This window comes from Montipora foliosa, chromosome 12, assembly GCF_036669935.1.
Source record: "Montipora foliosa isolate CH-2021 chromosome 12, ASM3666993v2, whole genome shotgun sequence".
Taxonomy (NCBI): domain Eukaryota; kingdom Metazoa; phylum Cnidaria; class Anthozoa; order Scleractinia; family Acroporidae; genus Montipora; species Montipora foliosa.
The window spans coordinates 30,515,249-30,525,248 of NC_090880.1; the positions used below are offsets into that span (position 1 = coordinate 30,515,249).

Consider the following 10,000-nt stretch of genomic DNA (forward strand, 5'->3'; position numbering starts at 1 on the left):
AAAATTAGGGAAACGATACTTTTTAAGTATTAATTATTATTGTAATCAGATGGGCTTCATCCGAAAAGAATGCTGCAACCACCATGATATGAAATAATGCTCTCGCAGACCTTATTCCAAAATGGCCATCATTTAAATATTCTTTTGTTTTTATTCAAACTAGCCCTTGATGCCTTGTTCTTGAGCTGAAAAGAATATTTTGCCTTGAACGAGGCATCAAGGTCTAATTTCAATAAAAACAAAAGAATATCTAATAGCGGCCATTTTGGAATAAGGTGTATTTAAGCAATCTGGCATTAAAAAATGTCATACCAAATAACACAGCCAATTCTAAACTGAAAAGAAAAATAGGTCAAACTCGTATTTCAAGAATGTTTATTTTTATTGCATATATACATAAAAGTTTCAAGGCATTTTTATAACAAACTTGTACTGGACAGCAAACTCATGTGTTTCTTATAAATCGCCAGGTGACTTTTACTGTGCACGGGCAAATCTTGCTGTTTTGATGAAGGGATATTCTCTCAGTGATGCACTGGATGTTATTTGTTGCATCAATACTCAACCTTCACCCTTTTACATGTAATCCTTTTACATTCTTACTCCTCAGATTACTAAAATGTCCATTGCATATTTAGGTTAACATCCCAGAAGAAAGTTTAAATTGGCCATTGTTATTAGGAATACATCGGAATCACAGAACTGGAAACAAACCAGGAGTTTGCTTTAGAATCAGGCAAGCGCCGATATTAAAATATTAACTAGATGCATATCTAATTGTGAACTCAGGCTTTCCTAATGTCCTGGATCATCAAATGAAAAACAAAGAGAAAGAAATGCAGTAGAGATGTCGGCTATATTATTAATTATTTATCGTTTAGGTTAGAGTGATGGCAATGATTCTGATCCTTATGTTCACTCATAAAGTGATCTGTCATAAAGTTTGTGGACTGACCCATTTCATAACAGTCTCAACATCTTTTAGTGTGGGTCTACCACGAATTGTATGTACGTTTGTTTGTGGTATGAGCGTCTTAGACGCCATGTTGGTGCATGTGGATGCGCATGCGCTATAAAGCTTGAATCAGACATTCAGGGCTGTCTTTAAGGGCCAGAGGCTGCGGATTTCCCCTGGCTACTTTGAGCATGACACTTTTCATCTCACTCTGTCACCATTCTCCACTTGGCTTGGTTGAGTGACTGGGCATTTTGACTGACTTAGAAGGGACTGCCAGCAGTGTATTGTTATTCGCTCTTGAAACATGTTCTCTTCACTGAGATTTCATTTATGGATAATTATGAGACTGTTTACTGAAGATTGCAGTTACCATCTTTTGTGGTGGAGAAGGAGAAAGGGGGAAGTGTCTCTTGAAAACCACTAGCACTGCTTGGTTACCCGCCTACCTTTTTTCTATACCCGGCAACTTGAATTCTTAGTGACATCCCTGCGACATTGCAAAACCATGCACATATGCACTTTCGTTAACTTTACACATGCGCTTTACAAGCTTGCGTGCAATTTGGGACTGAATGCAAAAAAAAAGAATGAAGCCAAAATTTAACCTTTTGCGTTTCCCCTAGAAAGCCCAAGGACTTATTAATAATTGTATACCTTTGGTGAAGGGATCCAGGTTTGCATGACTTATGTGTTTAGCATGAATAATCATTGATAGCAATGATGAAACACAGGTTAATAAAATTAATTATTTAAAACCCCCTTATTCCTGAACTGATATCCATTGACAAGGGAAATCTTATGAAATAGAGTAAAAGGCATGAGACAGAGAGTAAACTTAGGTCATGTTCTATTGGGATCAACCCGTTTTTAGTTGGTTAGGTTGGTTGGGATTTTTAGTGTTCTATTCGGAAAAAACCGTTTTCGGTTGGTTTGGTTGATCAACTTTTTCAACCTGCATCAAACTACGGTAGGTAAGGTTGAAACGGTTGAAAAAGCATCAATTTGGCAGCAACCACTGTCGTTTATGTGGGCCATTAAAAGTTGGCCGCGGGCTCCTGCGGTGTTGCTTTCTCTCAACTTGTCAACGTTGAGGAGTCAGGTAATAACTATTCCCAGGAGTTAATGTGTTTCAATCGAAAACGGTTGGAAAAGTGTTCTATTTGGAAACCTCAACCGCTTCACCCTAAACCGGTTGCAGTTGAAAATATGCTTGATCCCAATAGAACGCGACCTTACTGTCTCTCTTAGGAGGGAATGGGTTAATATTTAAATTATTATAAATTTCTGACAATTCCAATTTGATTGTATGGTTTTTGAAATACTATTCATTAGAAAACTCAAGCCATCTTTAACCAATTGACTCCTAGGAATGGGACGTAATGGATTTTACTCTGTCTAACGCCAGACAATTTTATTCCTCAATGGGGGCAGTCCGGGGCGGTTCTGGGGCGCATTTTTTGAAAGTCCCAAAAACTCTCCGGACCCGAAAGACATTTGTGAACCTGCCAAATGCTTGTTTTGAAAATCCGATCTTTTAACATGTTTTCAAGCTAATAATATTAAGAGAAACATATATATCTGTGAAGTTTGACGACTTAAATCCTCTTCGTTCTTGACATACATAAGGAATTTTGACACCCAAAAATGCCCGAAAAGTTTCGGGACTTTCGAGAAACGGGCCCCAGGTGTCAATGGGTTAAATGCACAAGCAGATTCCATTCATTTAAAGGGTTTGTTTAACGTAGTATAATTATTATTGTAGCTATTGTGCCTTTAGTAGGTATAATCAATTAATTTCCATTTTTGACTTGATAATGACATTAGGATAACATCGAAATGTCGTCGTTTTAAAAATCCTTTTAGCTTTAAGTCTATTTAAAAATATTTTATCCCAGTTTTTTAAAATGAAATGTTTTTCAAAGTCACTTTTTCTACAATTCCAATATTGAAGAGAACTTACCAGTGTTAACAATCGCCATGATCAGATTCACTATGAATAAAGTTTTGGTTGTGAATTTGTTATTGTCTGTTTTTCCCTTCTTATTAAAGGTGTATGTTGAGTGGTGAAGAAATTAAACAACTTTACAGTAAAGGTGGACCAGAAGCCTACGAGTCTTCTGAACTGCTTCTAGTTGACATAGCGGTAAGATGAAAGAAAAGAGTATCAAGTATTTATGAGTCAATGAATCAATGAGTCAATGAGTCATGAGTCATGAGTCATGAGTCAATGAGTTAGTGCAGTTACCCTAACCCACAAAATGAAAGGTAAAATTTCAGAGAGTGCTTAGGCCTAATCACTGAAACGAGGGCTTAGGCTTAATCAAAAAAAATATTGCCATATTGACTGTGAGTCTCATTGACTCATGACTCATTGACTCATTGACCATTTGACTCTTAAATCATGGGACCTCGAAGGAAAAACCCTTCGTAAAGAACAAGGGCTGCGAACCCCTTTGCCATTATTCCCTCTTTTCCTTCCCTTCTCATAGTCTGTGACGCAGGCTAAAAGGTTTCCTTTGAAGTTTAGTGACTGATTAGCATGGTTTATCTATTTCAGTTAAATTTGAGAAAAAAGAAAATTATTACACTCAACTTAAAGGGAACCTCCACTCTTACTACAGAATAAGGTTAAACAAAGGAAATTATGTTTACAAACAAATTTGTTTGAAATTTGTTTGTAAACAGAGTGTTTATCTCAGGAAAATTGAACTTAAAAATGGCTTATTTACACTTTCAAATTTTGTGAAGGCTTTGTCATAAGGACTAGCAAAATAATACTGCCATTGAAGTACATTAGAAAAACTAAATTGTCTTAAATCACTGTGACACATGGTTCATCATGTGTTGATTACCGAATGAAATCCAGCTCAAACTCTGTTGCTAGTGATTAAGTCTCCAATCATGATTTCGTCGTTATTGCTGATAGATGTTGCTTTCTTTTGTTAGGAATTTCAAAAGGGGATGTCATCCAGTCAAGTCAGCAACCTGTTTAAAGATCTAACCCCGGGGTGTAAAGCCTGCCTTTATTTTTACTTCAACTTACAGACCAACTCATTAGTGTAGCTGAGAGAATAGATCCAACAAACAAGACTGAATGGTTTTTTTTCAACAAAGTCTACCTCTACTAGAAAACTTCACTTTTAACCCATATTAACCCATATTGACCCATATTGACCCCTGGGAGTAAGACTTAATAGATTTCACTCCATCTAATGCCACATGATTTTACTCGTCAATCAGGTGTCAGTGGGTTAATTAAAATAATATTTGTCTACCATATTTTCTCTGAGAGCAATTTTAAGTTATTGCTGATCAATTGAGTGCACATTGAACAAACTAACCTAATACACATATGGCATGCAGAGACAATAAGTAAAGCTGGGAAAAAGGAAAGGAAAGGAAATGAACTTTGAGTGTCCTAATTGGGGACACTGAAACTTGAAATTAACAAATAAACACAAATCAAATCAAATTTAGAGGATAAATGAGAAATAAATGAGTGAACTAACTGTAATAAACAAATGTCAAACTGACATTGCAAGTGTGGAGAACTGCACAAAAACTATAATAATTTAGTTTATCAGTTTTATTTATTAATAATTGTTACAATAGTGATTATAATAGTAACCACTTTTTCAAGATCTCAAGCTTATCTAGCAGACAACAAGCACTGTGTTAATTAGGGAGGCTGTAAATCAGATCATGGGAAGTTAAAGAAGAATTGGAGTGAAGTGCATAACTTTTCATGTGATGCAAATAAGATCTACCTTTTATTATAAAAACATGATTAATAAATACCACTGCTTCAGTTTTTAATTTTTTGGCGTAAAATTGAATTTGTTTTCATCAAGGGCCACGGAATACGTTTGAATGGGGGAGGGGGGGGGGGGGGGGAGGCAGGTTTTGTTATGTGTATGAGTAAATTACTAAGTCTTTGATCAAGCCAAAAACAACACTGTTCATTGATGAGTTTGTAGAAAGTTATGCTACTTTTTATATCAAACTGTCTCACCTAGAAGAGAACCTGCAAAATCCCAAGAATTTGGTTTTATTAACCTTATAACATTAAAATGAAGGACCAATATAGGGAAACTGAGAAGCCACAGTTTCATGCCCAGGCCCTTTTCTGATGTCAGATTTTTGTTTTTCTTTTTTGCAATATTACTTATTTCATGACTGGGAATGCAAAGAAAGAGTTGTTGTTGTTGCTAGTTGAGTTGAGAATTTCCCTTTTAAAGACTTTACTCTTTGCATATCTGTTAGACTTGCTTTATAGAGACTCAAAACAACCTAGAGTTATTTAGCCCATAGGGGAACTTTTGGGGGTGCATTGCACCTTAACGTCTTACTGAATCAAAAATGAGTGTTTTATCCGCAAATTCTCCAGGGATATATTGGGTCTTTTAAATAAAACAGTTAGCCACTTCAGAAAACAGGACTTTCTTCTCAGTTATTTCAAGACCCTGAAAGTTGGAAAGGCTATTGTAGCTAGGGTACTATTAAGTGTAGAGAGTGGTCAACTAGCAGGCCTAGGGCCCAAGCATCTGCGCTAGCTGGTCAACATTTAACAATACTCCCATGACCTATCAAACTATGAAGTCTTAGATTGGGGTGTTAAATAATTCCTGTTTCCTGACCCCACTCTGACACTCTTGTGCAATTTTTTTTAGTTCCATTTCAATTATCCCGTGTCAAAATGACCATTCTTCCATTTTCCCAAGCCTTGCACATCTCCATTGACCAGTGCCCGTTTTGTTTCGTGTCATGAGCGGGTGTGATTGTAATTTATACTGACAAGAGTACAAGTTTTTCACTCGACAGCACTCCCGGGGCCCGGGTATTGGGGTAGTTTTATCCCACCCTCTCCACCCCCGGTCTTCGAATGAAAGAGAGGCACAAAATTATGTACCAAAATGGCCGTCGACCAACCGGTGGTGTGAGTTTTCGGGGCAGCATACATCCACTTATGTAACGTAGAAAATAAGTTTTGAGGAATCTTAAGGCAAATACAGAGGAGGAACTAAGAAGAGAGCTGCTGAAAAGGTTCATTTTGGTTTTTTTTTCATGTTCATTTAGTGTTCCTTTGTTAATTGGAGGTGGAAGTGCCTACGTGGGAGGAAGCAATATTGTGGAAAGCATCGAAAGAATTTACCCCTACAAAAATGACAGTCTGCGTGAAGAAGATCTGTGAATTAGAATGGTTAAAATGCCGCTGTTAAAACTAAATTTTAAGCTGGTGGGCTGCTGAACTAATGGCGTGGTATTATGGTGTGAACAACTCTGAATTGTACGGGTCGAATTTCTCGACTGTACTCGCTGATGCTCCTCCCCCACTGGACGATACATTTGATGAAGATGACAATGAAATCGTGTTCAGAAACGATTTCAACAAATCAAAGAAGCAAATAAGAGAAACTGAGACGTCAAGTGAGGTTATGACGGGGCCAAATACCCAAGTTTTAAACGAGAAATCAAAACTGGAAGTTAATATTAAGAACGGGGGAACATCGCAGCATATTGGCGACAAAGGTCAAGGATCTGGTAAACTTGAAGCCGAAGACGACTTCGGTGATTTTGCTGGTTTTGCTGATTTTGGCGCAGCGTTTGGAGATGGCGATGAACAACAAAGCTGGTTTAACAACGAGGGAAGCAGTGAAAAGTGGTTCCATGCTAAGAACGCTGAAGGAAGCAAAGATAAACAGCCTGATAGTGACCATGAATATGCTGACTTTGCTGCTTTTCAGGAAAATGACAGCTATTCAAACAATCAGGACTATGCCTCTAATGATCCCAGAAAAGCAGACAGTAACTCGGTGTCAACAAATAACCTTGTAAAAAATACAACTTCTAATAATGGTTGCCATGTTTATGGACCTGATGATGGCGATGGTGATGATGGTGATGATGATGATGATGATTTTGGCAATTTTACAAGTGTGAAAGACATGGTAAGTAGCAATGTGTTGAATGCATCAGCTGAAGAAAGCAAAGGCACAAGAAACATGCCAAATAATGAACTTAGTTCAGGAGAACTTTCGAAAGTTGTCAGTTGTAAAAACAACCATGCTAATGTTCAGAGTAGTCAAGGAAATGCTTCCCGATGCAATGGTGACTTAAATGATATGACATCAGTTGACAATCTAGGAAAACACAAAGAAAATGAGAACTTAAAGGAATCATGTAATAATGATGGTAAAGAAGGTTGCCAAAGTGTCAGAGAATTAGCATCAGGGGTGGATAATGATCTTAAAACACAGAACAGTGCTCCTTGTGTTTCTTCAACTGATGAGTTTGTAGAATTACCTGTTAAAAACCAGGAATCCCAATCAACAAGTAACATGTCTACAGCCATCACAGATGACTTGTACATGGACCAATCAGGTGAACGTTCACTCGCTGATGCAGAGAAAGCCCAGGCAGCGATAAGTCAGAAAAGAGATGAGGAAAATGCTATCTTGTCTAGTTGCAATGACAAAGAAAAGTCAGTTATAGAAGGAAGAAATAAGAGCAATTCCATTGATTGCAGTTTTGATGATAACCAGCGAGAAGAAGGATCTGTTAACTGTATCAAATTGGAAGGATCTGTTGATAACGAAATAAGTAACTCTTCTAGAATGAAACCCAATTATTGTGTTGACACTGTCCATGTATCTGGAGAAGGTCAACACAATGATGACGATGACGATGATGATTTTGGAGACTTTGGGTCATTTGAGGAAAACTGTGATCTTGAAAAGTATCAGAGTGGAAATGACTCTATATCAAGTAGCTTTCAGCAAAGTACACTTGTTAAGAAAAATGAAGGGAATGAAGGTGACAATCATCTCGGGCGATTTCGGTCACAAAGTAATGATTGGCAAGGTGACAGCTTTGCAAATTTCAGCATTGCCGACAAACCATCAAATGGTGATGGTAAATTTCAGGACTTTGACTCTTTTAACTCCAATGGTGTTGATTCTCAAAATGATGATAATAGTTTTGCCAAAGGTCCTCATGAAGATAACAATATCAGGAATTTTGGTGAATCAAATACAAATGATTCTGATGATGAGTCCCAGCAAAATGATAGCAATAATGACTTTGGAGATTTTGGTAGTTATGAAAAGAAAAATACATCCCAAGATGGTTTGAAAATTGAAGATAACACTGATGATTTTGGGGTTTTTGATTCAAGTGACAAAGGATGCAATAAACGTGAAGTCAGCAATGGAAATTTTAGTGCTATTAATTCAAATGCATCACAATCTGAACCTAGAGATATTGCTAAGGAGTCACAGAATACTACACATGACTATGGTGAATTTGGTAATTTTGAATCAAACTTCCACAATGCTGCTAAAACTGAGGGAAATGATGATGACTTTGGAGACTTCGGTAGTTTTGAATCAAATGCACAAAAGTCTAGAGAGGAATCTCCATTGCAGGCTTTTGGAGGTTTTGATGCATTTAAAGCACAAGGCACCGAATTGACAGAAAATAAAGAAGATGAAAATAATGATTTTGGAGATTTTGGTGCTTTTGAATCGAAAGAGACATCTGTGGATTCATCTGTTGAGGGCATTAGTATTCCAAGAACCCAACATAAGGAAAATGAATTGGAAGGGACGTCAAAATCTACTTGGAAAATTGAGGACAAACAGGGACCTGCAGACCAAACTGGCAACAACTTATGTGATCCTAGGGCTACAAAAGGCCTGGCAAAGGATGGATGCAAAGTGATCTCTTCTCAAAGAGAGGAAGTGGGTTTAAAGGAACAAAAGAGTGGAACTGTGTCTCATTTTCAACCTGGTCATGGAATTGCTATCAAAGAAGTAGATGATCCAATCTCAACATGCTTTAAATCAGAGCGAAATGCCATTCCAGTTAGGTTCCAGAGTGGTGTCTTATCAAGTAAGCTTGATAAAGGATTTCACAGGTTAGTAAACATTTTTGCAAAAATGTTTCAATTATACATGGCACAAAAAACTAAGGTAAGAGAACACTTGACCAACACTCAACCCTAAACTTAGTTTTTCATAAGACACATAGAACCATAGATCTGCATGTGGTTGTGCCTGCTCTGATGATGATGATGATGATAATAATAATAATAATAATAATAATAATAATAATAATACATGTAATAATAATAATAATAATAATAATAATAATAATAATAATAATAATGCAAGAGACAGTACTGTGGGAGAGCGAATAACTTATTAGAAAGATCTTATCTGGACAGTTGATGTGATGGCTACACGATGGGACAAAAGGGTGAAGAATTTATAGCACACGAGATAACTAGAATAATAGAAAAGGAGAGGAAAAAGACAGTATAGGGGGAAAGTGGATCCCTTATTAGAGAAATTTTATGTGGACTGTTGACACGAGGTGTCTTCATTATTTAGGTAACAAAATAATTTTGGTAGTTTAAGTTCCATAATCTTATGTTGTAGCAACATGGGACTTTGGCGGCACTTGGAGACGACTGGAAAAGAAGGAAGGATACTATTCAACTGGTCAAACTCCTTCAGTCAACACAAGAAGTTCCTGTCCTTAAAAATTTGCCCAGATAGACCACCACCTCTTCAGGTTAGAATAAGTACACAGGAATTTCTTGTTTTCAGGATCAGTGGCATTATTCTCTTGATTAGTTAATTCATGGCTCTATCTGGACATTCTCTTACCTTAACCTGTTGAACGTTATCAGTGGACTGGTAAAGTTTTATTGAAACATTAATGTGACATTGTTGCTACACCTTACAACTATATCGCTGCATTCTTATGTAAGTAAAAACTACTAAGTGAGCAATAGAGCAGCATAACAAACACACCAAAAGCAGTGAACTGCTATCAGTGGACTGGTAAAGTTTTATTGAAACATTAATGTGACATTGTTGCTACACCTTACAACTATTTCGCTGCATTCTTATGTAAGTAAAAACTACTAAGTGAGCATTAGAGCAGCATAACAAACACACCAAAAGCAGTGAAGGTGATGATGATGATGCTGACAAATACTCAGTGAGCAAAGTAAGATGATAGTAATAACGATAGTAC

General features: G+C 37.0%; 2 protein-coding genes across 2 annotated transcripts in view; both read left to right on the top strand.

The window, feature by feature from the left end:
- The window catches only part of LOC137980464 (uridine diphosphate glucose pyrophosphatase NUDT22-like), a 7,442-nt gene extending 2,627 nt beyond the window's left edge, over window positions 1-4,815 (top strand). The window contains exons 3-5 of the mRNA XM_068827912.1: window positions 639-736; window positions 3,008-3,101; window positions 3,905-4,815. Coding sequence (XP_068684013.1) covers window positions 639-736; window positions 3,008-3,101; window positions 3,905-4,021 — 309 coding nt within the window. The 3' untranslated portion in view covers window positions 4,022-4,815. The remainder of the gene's footprint in view (window positions 1-638; window positions 737-3,007; window positions 3,102-3,904) is intronic.
- Window positions 4,816-5,838: 1,023 nt separating this feature from the next.
- The window catches only part of LOC137980465 (dentin sialophosphoprotein-like), a 10,223-nt gene continuing 6,061 nt past the window's right edge, over window positions 5,839-10,000 (top strand). Inside the window, exons 1-2 of the mRNA XM_068827913.1 lie at window positions 5,839-8,873; window positions 9,397-9,532. Coding sequence (XP_068684014.1) covers window positions 6,211-8,873; window positions 9,397-9,532 — 2,799 coding nt within the window. The 5' untranslated portion in view covers window positions 5,839-6,210. The remainder of the gene's footprint in view (window positions 8,874-9,396; window positions 9,533-10,000) is intronic.